The sequence below is a fragment of the Gallinula chloropus genome (genome assembly GCF_964237585.1).
Source record: "Gallinula chloropus genome assembly, chromosome: 1".
Lineage (NCBI taxonomy): Eukaryota > Metazoa > Chordata > Aves > Gruiformes > Rallidae > Gallinula > Gallinula chloropus.
This window is the reverse complement of record NC_140085.1, coordinates 147,849,374-147,862,966: the sequence shown is the minus strand read 5'-3', so window position 1 is coordinate 147,862,966 and position 13,593 is coordinate 147,849,374. Positions and strand designations below refer to the sequence as shown.

The 13,593-nt window shown below is 42.9% G+C and overlaps 1 protein-coding gene across 2 annotated transcripts in view; it reads left to right on the top strand.

The window, feature by feature from the left end:
• EDAR (ectodysplasin A receptor) overlaps positions 1–13,185 on the top strand; it is a gene marked incomplete at both ends in the record, with an annotated part of 65,562 nt that extends 52,377 nt beyond the window's left edge. Inside the window, 7 exons of one of the 2 annotated variants that reach the window (XM_084279181.1) lie at positions 4,381–4,467; positions 5,623–5,751; positions 5,841–5,915; positions 6,224–6,296; positions 7,019–7,178; positions 11,420–11,480; positions 12,866–13,185. In XM_084279181.1, the coding sequence (XP_084135307.1) occupies positions 4,381–4,467; positions 5,623–5,751; positions 5,841–5,915; positions 6,224–6,296; positions 7,019–7,178; positions 11,420–11,480; positions 12,866–13,185 (905 nt within the window). The remainder of the gene's footprint in view (positions 1–4,380; positions 4,468–5,622; positions 5,752–5,840; positions 5,916–6,223; positions 6,297–7,018; positions 7,179–11,419; positions 11,481–12,865) is intronic. The other variant, XM_084279182.1, reaches the window with a different exon arrangement.
• Between the last annotated feature and the right edge of the window lie 408 nt (positions 13,186–13,593).

Here is a 13,593-nt window from a genome sequence, read left to right as displayed (position 1 = left end):
GAAACATCAGGGGAACCTGCCTTATCATATGTCCCCTGATAGTGAAAGACAATAAAGTAAAGAGCAGAGGGGCAATCCTCCATTACCTGGGATATGCTCTGCTGTTAGTGGTTGGTGAAATGTTCAGAGTTGGTTTAATGTTTGATTACTGAAGTTGTGTGTAGACACCTGAGGGAGTGTCTTGGCTTTGGCTGCTGCTTCTGCTTCCATGGCTCCGTTTAAGTTTGAACCCAGAACTTACTTGAATGCAGTTTTACATTAATGAAAATTCTGACCTTTGCTTTCTAGACATCTAGGGCTTTATTTATGACTAGGTTTAGTTACAAGCCAGTTTTTGATTATTCTTCCAGCCATAAGCTGTCTCTTTTTATTGAATTTCAACTCAATATAATTTATTTTTCATCTCACACTCCAGGCTGTTAGTTATTTATTTGTGTGTGTGCTTCATCTTCCTTGGCTCCCGTGGAACTGTGATGAGTTTACAGGGCCATTCATAAATGAGCCAGGGCTGTGAGAAAGGGGGTGCATCAGGAGAAAGCAAGAGGCACTCAATGGCAAGGAATTGATACATATACACACAAAGACATTTTTAAAATGCTTCTTATTTATGGATCACTCCGATAGTCTGTTGTATACACACTTCAGGGATTTTTATAATATGTCATTAAATATCAAATAAGCTTTAAAAACAAAACAAAAAGCAAAGCTGTTGCTAGCTATGGGAACAGCAGTCCTTTGCACAGACCAGTAAGCGACCCGTGTCAGGAGCCCATATGGTCTCCTACTGCTCCAGATTTTATTCACTCACAAACACTTGCAAGGGGGCATGTTGGTAAACATCCCACTCCCCATGCCCTCCTCCCCTCACAAATCTGGCAGTTTTGTTCATCGCATCTTACTGTAAATCTGTCTTGAGATGCAAGAACAACTGTAATTGTCCTGTTACATAAAGCAGAAAGGTTCTTTGAAACAAACAATCAAAAGTATTTTATTTGCTTGCTATGAGGACAAAAGGCTGACTGCATGGCAATTTAGGTTAGAGCTATCTTTTCAGCAGCTAACCCCCCCAACATTCAAATCTGAATACAAGCTCAATTGTTCTTTTAAACAATAAGTTTATTTTTTAAAAAGAAACTGTATTTAGAATCCAAGAAAGTTATAACTAAATTACAGTTTTTGAATATAAACATTTATAAAGCAAAAGCTGACCCAACTTCAGTGATAAACTTCTTCCCTAATGTCTTTATCACATTCCTACAATATTACTTACAGGTGTCTAGGAATATAAACCACTCTTTTGCACAACTATATTATGGTCATCAGTCTTTTTTTTGTGCTTAAAGTAGAGTTGTTTCCATATGTTGTGCTGTAGCACCTTAGGATGTCTCTGCCTGAACTATATCGACGTCTTTGTAGGTTATGTAAGTGTCATCTATATTGAAACCAGAATTAATAACATGATGGCAGGGGAGTCCTGCTTTGGCAGGGGGGTTGGAACCAACGATCTCTTGAGGTCCCTTCCAATCCCTACGATTCTGTGATCGGGATGCAGAACTGGATGTGCTCAGGAATGACTGACATTGCAGCCATGGTGTACTGCTGGGCTGGGAAGAAGCAGCAGCTAGGAGTTCTGTTTCCTTTTGCTCACACCCAAGCGGTATGAAGTAGTGAGCTCCCGCAGAAGCTGGCGCCTTCGGTGCCCCTCGTCGTGCAGGTGCGCAGATTGGCGCTTTCTGCTAAGCCACATCTGAAGAAAAACCTTGGCTCATCACCAGTATGCCAAATTATTAAATTTGATAATGGGCTTAAAATATGCATAACGACTAACTCCCACCTAGTCACATGTGAAAAGCCATCACGTTCTAGTGCCAGCCGTGATTTTGCCGCGACAGGCACTGCAGAACAACCGAGGCGGCCCCATTCCCATGGAAAGATAATTCTGCACGTAGGCTCTGGAGCTGAAGGTGCTCACTTGTCTGCACAGGAGAGGGGGTCTGCCTGTCTGTCTGCTTTTCTCTGTGTGTGTGTGAGCATGGGCAACATGCCATATCCTGGTGTGGGTTAGAGCTGGGTGAAGCGTGCCGACAGGGCTGAATGAAGAATGGGTGACCTTCCTCCTTACTGTTCCCGCGCTACGTGCTGCTGCGTGACTTCCCACCTCGGAGGGCTCTACTTCCTTTTCACAGGCAGGTGGAAAACGTGAGGCTAACAACACAAAGCGGCTGAAAGATTGATTGGGCAGAAATGCTTCAGTGGCTACGTATTTCAGATGAAGGGAGAGAGAGGAAGGAGAGTTTGATAAGGCTCACTTATGGAGGAGACGAGCTGAAGCTTGTTAAACTCCAAGCAGACAAGGCAGCATGGCTCGCTGGTGTTAGCTGAAAGGCACTGGAAGGAAAGTGTTGTTGACTTGTTGCAGCTTGCAAGGCCTGCACAGGATTGCAATTGTCTGTAACTGGATTTGCCAGGGTGGACTGCAAGAGCAGGTGTAGGCCTGGTTGCTGTGGACATGCTACAGCACAGGCCATTTACTAAACTTCCCCAGAGTAGTCCAGCCACGGTCAGTAAATACACAGGTCAAGACCAAGGGTGATTCATTTCAGTTTTGTGAGGAATTGCTGAAAATTTATCAAATGACCCATCTTTAATCTTCACTACATGCAGATGATATCTTCTTCTAGATATCTAGATGATCTACTGCTGTGCTGAAGTTTCTGGAGCTTCTAATTCTTCCTAGAAGGAAATCTGTCTTAGAAAGGACCAGAGGCAAGACTTACGTAATCTGCCTGTCATTTACATAATATGAAAAGCATCTGAATTAACAAATTAGTATATTTAAAACTCTATGAACCCCCTTTTTTTTCAGTTTGAATAAAACCACAATTGTAATAAATGAATCCATTTCCTTCCAACAAATGAGGTTTGAAAGAAGTTTTACCATTGTTAAAGAGAATTTATTTTGAAGACATCTGCAACTCATACTTTCTGGCCACTTTAAGAGCGTGCATTTCTCATTCACTACCCGCAGCCATGCTTTATGTTAGGGATAATGCTTCTTTCTCTTTTTAGACAACCTTTCTCTTCATTTGAAGAGCGTGTATATCGCTTTGTTCTTAACCGCAGAGCGGTTCGCAGGCTACTCCAGACCACTTCATTTCCTGTCAAGTTTACCTGGTGGGTTTAATTTCTTGAAAACATTTACTAGGGCAAAAGAATGGCAGGGTTTCTTCACAGCTACTGCCGTTGCCAAAGTGCCTTGTGAAGTCATGTGCTGTGTGCACCTTACCAATCACCGAGACAGTCTTTTGCCTTTAGGTCTTCTCAATTCAGTTAACCCCGAGCTTTTCTCAGACAGCTACTACGAACCAGGAGGGATTTCGTACCCCCTCCAAGCCAGAAGATGTTTTCCAGTGTCTGCTGGTACTCGCTGTTTGCGCAACCTGCTTACCAACGACATTGAAGTTTATTGGAGAACAAAGAGAATGTTTTCTCCCAAACCTGATGTTTTCACTCTGCTTGGGAACGCTATGCCAACACCATCCTGTATGAAAGCCTTATTCCCAATAATGTCCAGTTTTGTCTGGTATTGTCAAATAATGTTATTACTTGGTTTACGGCTCTGAAAGCTTGGTGCACAACACCATCTGAAAGATTAATATTGACTTTTGAAGTTAAGTGTAGAATTTAGACATGGAAGCCCCTATTGGACAATCTCACTCCTCTAGCAGCTTGTGGTATTCCTTTAAATTCTTTGTTTCACTGTTTTTGTGGATTTCCTCCCTCCCCAGAATGTAGATTGGGACTGGCAGGGTGAATCATGAGAAACATACTGTCCCAATAGGTTGCAGGTAATTCTAATAGTCCCTCTTATGATAAGAGAGCTCCATGGAACAGAAAAAACATTCAACAGTACCGTTTGCTGCCTATCCTAGGTCTCCTTTTTGGGAGGGTTTGCATACCACCAAAGTCTCACACTGGTCCTGGCAGGGAAGGATTGCTTGTAAGAAGCGCTGATTTGATGACTGGGAGTTTGGGTCTGCAGTTGCAAATAATGGAGTGGGGTAAACAGTGTGAATCATCAACTGGATCCTGGGAAACTTCCTGCTCCTTGGGACAGATGTGTAACATAGGAATCTATGTAGAAGAGTCAGCTCTGTCTGTGTCTGGAGATGACTGGGTTTTCTTCTAGGGTCCTAACAGCTCAGGAACTTTGCTTCCACTTCCTCTAGATGCTATGCAAAAACATAGCCTGTAACGCAAATTTCAATATGACAGAGGTGTGATCAAGCTAAGTAAAGGCTCTGGTTACTTGGGCCAACCTACTGCTTTGACTGGACAAAGTAACTGTGGAAGTTCATGGCATTTCTGGTTGTATTGCAGGCGCCGGGGCTACCTCGGGCATTTCAGCCATTTTCCCAAGCACCTCTGGCACCAGCACTTTCTCTCCTTACCAGCATGCTCACAAAGGTAAGGATGCATTCCCACATTTAATCCAGCAGCTGCCAGCTTTGCACACAGCAAAGTGCAACCAAACTGAGAGTATCTGCTGCGGTTTTTCGTTGCCACTATTTCCAGATTTCTAAAAGTGCTATTAAAAATCATTCAGAATGAATTTTTATTTCTTGGTTAATGAACACAGCTGGTTTAAGTCAGATGGACTTAAAATGGATTTGAACTGTGCTCAGTAATGCCAGCAACAAATTTAGCTCGTTATTTGTAGCCGTACAGAAATGGCACTACGCCTCAGCAAAGCTTAGCTTAGACTGGTGAAAATAATTTAATGCACAAATATGGCCAGTCTCTTCTTGAGCTCACATAAACAGTTCTCCAGCGTGATTACTGGGTTTTAAAAATAAGCGAATCTGAGAAGGCACAACTGGAAAGATGCAGTTAATGAGGTACCAACAATGCTGTTCTTCCTGGCATTGTCTGGAAACCTGACCGTGAGGAACAGGTTTTCAGAAAAAATTGAAGTTTCCATCTATTTTAGCATCTTCTGCATCCTCATGTGGCTTTTCTATTCTAGTTTGTTGCATTAAAATTCTGCATCTGAATACCTTTTCATTAAAATACCTAATTTTAAATTCATTTTCCAGCCATGCTCTTTTAAGTCTCTGTTAGAAAAACATCAGCCCTTCTGCATGTGCATCACGTTTCCCATTTTACTGCAAAGCTTTTGAGGCAGCCATGGTTTTCAACAGTCATTTCAGCTCTCACCCCACTTAGGTTTTGTTGGGTTGGTTGGTTTCTTTTCTTATCTACGCTGTTTCCCGGAATAGGGCTTTAGGAAAGCTGCTACTCTTGCTTACATATAGCTCCCAATATTATTAGCAGATAATTTCCTACACCCTTGTATCTGATGGATTGTGCAATTAAATATTTTTATGAGTACTGATAACTGGTTATTGTGGCATAAATGTCACAATTAAAAAAAAAAGTTTATTAGTTCACCTTTGAGAGGCAGCACTAAGTTTTTCAATGCTTAACAAGTAGCTAAGACTCAGATCAACTAAACGAGTATGCAAAATCTAAGTGTAGAGCAGTCAACAAACTGTTAGCAGTTCTCTGATCCAAACAGTTTCTCCTTTATGAAAATACTATTTTTTTGTTCATTTATTCCAGCAGATCTTTCAGGACAAGGACATCTGGCTACAGCTCTTATAATTGCAATGTCTACTATCTTCATAATGGCTATTGCCATTGTCCTCATCATCATGTTTTACATTGTGAAAACAAAACCTTCTGCTCAAGGTAATTGTTCAGCACATGAAAATTTTAGCTGCAAGTGCTATTTTTAGATAGCTTGTGAGAATAATTATTGTTGTATTTTTACATTCTAGCCTGTTGCAAGAGCCACTCAGTGAAAAATGTTGAAGCTCAGGCTAACGCACAAGAAGAGAAGAAGGAAGTGCAAGGTATAAGCTGCTTTAGGTTTTGCTTTTCCTGTCCAAGAATACAGTTGTCTTAACTACTCTTAATGCATTTCTCCTTTTAATTGTATAAAATCCGTATAGTTTTAGTAAAGAATATAGTTTACTACTATACACCTATTGTGTATAATAGGTTTTGTATTTCCAGATTGTCACTTAATCCTCTGGTAGCAATTAAAAAAAGTAGCAGAGTGATTTTTGCAGTATGGTTGTCAGCAGAAACAGCTCCTGAGACAAAATACAGGTTTGGAAACTCACTGCCAATTTAAATTTCTCTAATTATTGATCTGCAGATAATGTGGTGATATTCTCCGAGAAAGAAGAGTTCGAGAAACTTACAGCAACTCCAGCTAAGGCTGTTAAAAGGTGAGTGAAAAATAAACATACTTCCAGTTTGAGTAAAGTGGGGAGGGGACATAGTCACCATTCATCCCAGTACAGATGAATACATGAAGAACAAATTAGGTGGGTGTGCTGGGAGCTTGCTGCAGCAGGGTGAAGACTAGATGCTTTTGTAGGCTTTTCTCCCCCTGGTTTCTAAATGAGGATGACAGACGTTACCAGAGAGAAACTCCCATCCTCCCCACTCTCCGTGAGTTCATCTGCTCTTGGGGAACTCCATCTACTCTTTTGAGAGGTCTGGTTTTGTGACATGATACTGCTCTTGCATACACGCCCTTAGTAAGGTTCCCCTTCACTTTAGGCAGGAGGAGTAAAAATAGCTGCTCCAAGCCTTAAGGAAACTCCTTGTCTGGGTGGCATGGTGTGATAGTTTTCCTCACTTTCTGTCTTCCTGGCAGCCAAACTTCTCTGGGTAACCCAATGAAAGTGGGATAAACAATGTCCTCAGTTGGAAAATCCCTCTATAACAGGGTTGGTACAAGCAACGTGCGACAGCGTAACTTGGTGGGCCCGGTACGTGTATCCTGGGAGGGCGAATGCAGTTACATTCACAGGGCTTTGGAGAAAAGGCATTTGGAAAAAGTGGAAGACATTCCTATTCCATTGTTCTAGGATAGCCAAAAGGAGATGATTAGAGTCCACCCACGAGAGACTTTGCCAAGATAACTGTATCCTTCATTTTACAGTGAAAATGATGCGTCTTCTGAGAATGAACGACTTTTAAGTCGGAGTATGGATAGTGATGAAGAAGCTGCAGTTGACAAGCAAGGGACCCCAGAGAGATGCTTGTTATCTTTAGTGCATTTGGCCAGAGATAAATCTTCTACAAGCAATAAATCAACTGGGGTAAGGTTATTTTGAGATTTAAAAATTGAGAGGATTGTTCTGTGGGGTTTGGGGGGACTTTTTGTGGGGGTTTTGTTTTGTTTTGCTTTTTAAGAAAACAATACACAAACCATTACCCCCCAAAAATGCATCATAGTGCAGACCATACTAATTTACAAGAACTTCTTCAGACAAATTTACTATAGAATCTCCTTTGCATAGTGCTGCATATATATGTGTGTGTGTGTGCATGTGTCTATATATATATAAAATAGAATCATAGCATGGTTTGGGTTTTCCAGGGCTGAAAACCAAATTTCCTACAGGAGTAATAGCTTTGATTTTTTGAGTATTATATTTTATAGTCTAAAGAAAGAAAAAGCAAATAACAGCAAAACCCCAGTATAGGTCATGCCTATATAACTTAACTCTGATGCTACATTGTGGTGGCTGGGTGGATGAAGGTAGAGCAGTGGATGTTGTCTACCTTAACTTCAGCAAGGCTTTTGACACCTTCTCTTATAGCATCCTTGTAAACAAGCTTAGGAAGTGTGGGTTGGATGAGTGAACAGTGAGGTGGGTTGAGAACTGGCTGAAGGGTTCTCAGAACCCAGGGGGGGTTTGATAAGTGGCACAGGGTCTAGTTGGAGGCCTGTGGCCCATGGTGTGCCCCAGGGGTCAGGGCTTGGTCTGGTCTCATTCAACATCTTCATCAATGACCTGGACAGGAGGACAGAGTGTACCCTCAGCAGGTTTGTGGATGATACAAAACTGGGAGGAGTGGCTGACACACCAGAAGGTTGCGCTGCCATTCAGAGACCTGGACAGGATGGAGAGCTGGGTGGAGAGGAACCAAATGATATTCAACAAGGGCACGAGTAGGGTCCTGCACCTGGGGAGGGATAACCCAAGGCACCAGTACAGGTTAGTGGCTGACCAGCTGGGAAGCAGCTCTGTGGAGAAGGACCTGGTAGGACAACAAGGTCTCCGTGAGCCAGCAGTGTGCCTCTATGGCCAAGAGGGCCAGTGGTATCCTGTGGGGCATTAGGAAGAGTATGGCCAGCAGGTTGAGGGAGGTCATCCTCCTGCTTTGCTCTGCCCTGGTGATGCCACTTTTAGAGCAATGTTTCCAGTTCTAGGTTCCAGAATTCAGGAAAGACAGGGACCTACTGGAGAGAGTCCAGTGGAGGGCTATAGAGATGATGAGGGGACTGTAGCATCACTTTTATGAGGAAAGGCTGTTTATCCTGGAAAAGAGAAGACTGAGAGGGGATTGTATCAATGCTTATAAATATCTCAAGGGTGGGTGTCTAGACAAAGGGAACAGATTCTATTCAGTGGTGCCTAGTGACAAGACAAGGGGCAACAAGCACAAACTGGAACACAGCGAATTCTGTCTGAACATGAGAAAAAAATACTTTATGTGAGGGTGACAGAGCACTGGGACAGGCTTCCCACAGAGGTTGCTGAGTCTCCTTCTCTGGAGAGATTCAAGACCCACCTGGACATGATCCTGTGCAACCTGCTTTGGGTGGTCCTGCAGGGAGGTCGGACTAGATGATCCCCAGAGGTCTTTTCCAATCCCTACCTTTCTGTGATTCTGATTTACCACAGAAAATCCAAGATAAAAAAAATAATTCAACAGTATTTTTGGCTTCATAGGGTAATGAATATCTGAGTACCTTGACCCAGTAGCACCGGTATTTCCACAGCACAGACTTTTCAATAATATCCTGTGTTGTGCTTGGTTTTCCTGTGATAATTTTGAAAAACACACGTGTGCTTTGAAGGTCACTCCTGTGCTCTGATGGACATGAAATCCACTGTTTGTTTCACTGTGGAAGGCCTTCACCTCTTCCTGATGAGGATGTACTGCTCAGGGCACTTTATCTCACTTAGAGTATTTCAAGGCACAGTTAAGGCCACGCCTCCCCCCCACAACTTTTTCGTTTATTTCAACATGAAACTGTCCTTAAAAAGAAGGTGTCTGTTCAGAGATTTTTAATGATTTTAGTACTTTAAAAATAATTGAAAAATGGGGATATCTAGGACAAAATTGCATCATTAATATCAAACAGATACCATTTAAGAATGAAAAGGTTTGAAAACACATCTTTTCATGTTTTCTTGTTTTAAACTGTTGGGATGGTTCAGCTCAAACTTTCTAAAATCACTCATTTTTCATCTGAGGCCAGAGACAGAAAATCTCAATACATGAGAAATGTTTTCGTAGTTGTACAGTTATGACCATCTGAAAACAATTTTCTACTCCAATGCTTACACTCAGTTTTCTGAGGTGTCTCTAAGCATCCAACTTCATCATACTTCCATATATGCTGGCTTGAAATTGGACAATACAAGTTGGGCATTCACAAAATTGAAACATTTAATAAGAAGTGGCTTACCTTATTAGGGTCAGGCTTACCTGAGCATATATAATAGACATATCCTCCTGAATAATTTAGATACATAGCTTGTAAGCCCACCTGAAGCTTGAACCATATCTTCCAGACCTTCTGTTCTAAACATATTTCTCATGTACTGAAGCCTGCTGACAAGGTTGAAGACAAACCTGTCAATGGAAGTGCAGATTGCGTCAAGTTCCACCACTCCGAATCCAAGATTTCACAATTAAGTCAGTTGCCAGACATTATAAAAGCTATAATTTGCTTTAAGATGGAGATTAAATATCATTTCTAGTACAGGAAAGAGTATTAAGCAGCTATTGGACAAAGGAAAAGAAAGTTAGAGGCTTGCTCTTAACTGTGTCTGCTCCTTCCTCGTTAAACCAAAACCCATTAAGCAACAAGCTGCCATGCAGAGGATTGTCAGGCTCAACTTTACCTGTTTGCTTTCAACAAAAAGCTTTATAAATCCCTTGTCTCTTGGCTCTGGTAAAAAGAGCATTCTGCATAATTCTTCACGGGCATGGAATTATTTAGCTTCCCTCCTTGGCCTAAAAATGAGAGGAAAATGAAAATACTCATCCAATAGTTTGCTTAGGAGTTTTAATAAATCCCGTTAAAGGAAAATTTCCTGTTTACAAGGTTCTAAAGCAGCTAATCCAAGCCCACAATAGCAACATAACCAATTAAGCAGATGTAAATTATACCAAGAACACGTGACCAGCAACCAGTGCGTGCGTTGCATTGCCCTGTGGTACAACACGCTCGCCCAGCGTCTGCGCCTGCGAGACAGCCCTCGGCTGGAGCAGCCGCTTTGTGGGCTCCAGCTGCAAGTCTATTAATCCAAGCCATTGATATGCCTTGCCCTTTAGAGCCCAAATAAAATGAGGAAAATCTTTCCACAAGACAAAACGCTGAGAGCAGAGCGGGTTTTTTTTTCCTAGCCTGGTTTGCAGTGAGAAGTGGCAAATGTGTGGAGATGATGCTGGAGTCCCATCAAACAGACAGCTTTTCAGAGAGCTCAGTCCTAATGAGAACTGGCAGAGGGATGACAATTCCTGTCCCTGAGAACTCATGACATTTTGACATTTGTTTTCACTCCACATTGAATCCAAAGACAAACGTTGAGAATATCCCTGCTAAATGAAACGTCCCTTTTCAGCTTGGGAAATGTCAGGTTTTCAGTCCGAGTATCTTGTCAAAAATGACTACAGCACCTTGGACCTCAGATTTTACCTGTCCAAAGCTTCACTGATATGTTTTGTTTTATTTTATTTTTTTTTAAATCTATCTTTTAGTAAAATGTTTCCAATTCAGCCAGGTAATACATTATGGAAGAAAATACAGTTAATTACTAATGCACCAGGCAGCTCTATGACAAATGACAGGAAGGAAGATCCCTTCCTCCACAGTCCTGTTAGGTTATTGGACGAAGGCAATTTCAGTCTGATTTAATTCCCCACGGCTAGTCCAGTCCTGGTGTACCTGGACATCCCTGCATTAATTGCCTGCATACCTGGTATTGGATGTGTCCTCATTGTCAGGATTTTGCTTCCATCTGAAACAGAAATAAAATATACAAATATTTGGAGCAGAAAAGCAATTGATCTAAAAACAGACTAGAAGATGGAAAGAAAGATCATTAGCAGTGGGAAGTGAGGTCAGAGATAGGTATATGCTTCGTGGAATAATTGCTGTGTCCTTTTCTTCAAGTCTTCAAAAGGGAACCTTGAGTATGTGACGTGATAACCCCTAGTGCCGTGAAATGAGGATCTCTCACGGGTTCTTCCACTGCTGCCTGCTAATTGTTTACTCCCAGGACTGAAAAATTAATGACAGAGATTTCTTCTCATCTAGATTCAAAGTCGAAGGAAGAAGATACTTGACGTGTACGCCAACGTCTGCGATGTTGCAGAAGGTGAGTGTACCGAGCGTGCGCTCCCACTGACAAACAGCATCGCAAGCAGTTTCTGTAATAAGAGAGGCCTCTGCTCTTCCTATGGAAAGGAGAAAGTCCCAACCCACAAAACCCACTCCGTGGGCAGATTCACCCTCGCTTGCACAGGGGGAGCCCCATGATGCCCTGAACCCAGACCTGTCTTGGCTGGCCTTGGGCTGGAGCACACAGTGGCTTCTCTCCCGGCATGGGCTTCCCTCCCATGGAGAGCGGGGAGGGTAGTGTTGAGTCGTGCTGGGGCATGCACACACCACGTTGCAGAGAAGCACTCTCATTCTCCATCTAGAGGAAAGCTGTGTGATTTATTTGTCTAGTCCTTTGGATGACAGGTAGAAATTAGTTCCAACCACACAAGTGTGATTTGGGGAAGGTCAGGATTGTATTTCAGAAACAAGTCTTGACCTACTCTGCTTCTCTAAATGCTGCCCCACTTCTCATGACAAAAATTGGAGTTTCCACCTCGGTCTTTTACGTGTCTTAACCCTCTTTAGCACTTGACTACCTGGGCTGTTCTGGTAGTAGAGACATGATAATTTCCCTGCAGAACAGAAGACGTGACTGAGTTTACTTCACCCCCCACGCACACTTTATGTGCACATGTGGGTGTGAGTTTTCTGTGGTTTGAGGAGCTCTGTCTCCCACCAAATTACTGCTGTTGAATGTAAGGCAGGAAAACTACAGAAGCGAAAGACTGGGTTTGGAAAAATGCCTTAGCCGGTTCTCTCCTCTGTTCTGTGACCATACATAGAAAAAATGCCCAGGAAAAAAATAGCAATTTTTTTCCCCACAGGATGAATTTTAAATTCTCTCTAGAGATTCAGTTATAGTAATGACAGTCGAGCATTTGCAGGGACTTTTATGCTTACAAGCACCAGGCATCATTGCTTCACCTCACTCCTCACGTTCCTACAAGGGCAGCTTTCAATTACAGAGATGTTACGGCAGCTGCTGGTGACAGACTCAGGGAAGGGTCAGAGCTATCTCTCCAGCTCAAACACTGTGCCTGAAGCGCAGAGGTGTATTGATGGAGCTGCTCACTGGGGAAATGGTTGCAATATACTTCTTCTAACAGCTAGGAGATTGTTGAAGGAAGGGGCAGTGCCATGGGAATACACACAACCCATCTAATACTTCTTTCCCAGCAAAATTTTCACCCTAATCGTTGTACCCTACTGTAATATACAGAAATGACTTTGGAGCTAGGCTTACCTATCGAGGACTGTCATCCCTTAAAGATTTCAGCTGTACTTATTGCTAACAGTACGCACTGTAGTGCTTCAATAAATGTCATGAGCAGTTGGGGCTCGTGCTGGGAGCCGTCTGACAGCGAAACCTTCACTTTGCAGGTCTGAGCCCTACGGAGCTGCCGTTTGATTGCCTGGAGAAGACCAGCCGAATGCTCAGCTCCACCTACAACACGGAAAAAGCCATAGTGAAGACGTGGCGCCACCTCGCCGAGAGCTTTGGACTGAAGAGGGACGAGATAGGCGGCATGACAGACGGCATGCAGCTGTTCGACCGCATCAGCACGGCAGGCTACAGCATCCCAGAACTGCTGACCAAACTGGTGCAAATCGAGCGGTTGGATGCTGTGGAGTCCTTATGTGCGGATATTCTGGAGTGGGCGCAAGCAATGCCAGCTCCTGAACCAGCAGGGACGTCCTGACACGCCTGCCTGGGACCTGCACTTCCACATCTCCTGGGAGAACCGCGATTCCAGCAAAGACTTTGGACAAAAGACCATTGATGTTTCTTCTACTCCCAACAACCAATGGGAAACTCTTCTCTGACTTCTAAAGAACGTGAAGTTGCACATCTACCAAAACAAGAGCAGAAATCTCCCAAGAAGCTTGGTATGAAACATGCCATTACACAAAACGATCATGGTAAATAGTTCCTGATGCTAAGTGGACCCACAAACATCCATTTTGCACCCTGTGTATATGTGCAGATAACCCTGCTGGTACCTTTCCTGCCTGGCCTTCAAGGAAGCCACTGAATTTCTCTCTGAAGGTATTCCTGTTTCTTAGGGCTTTGTTCAATGGTTTAGTAGCTACAGTCAAAAGCAGTACCG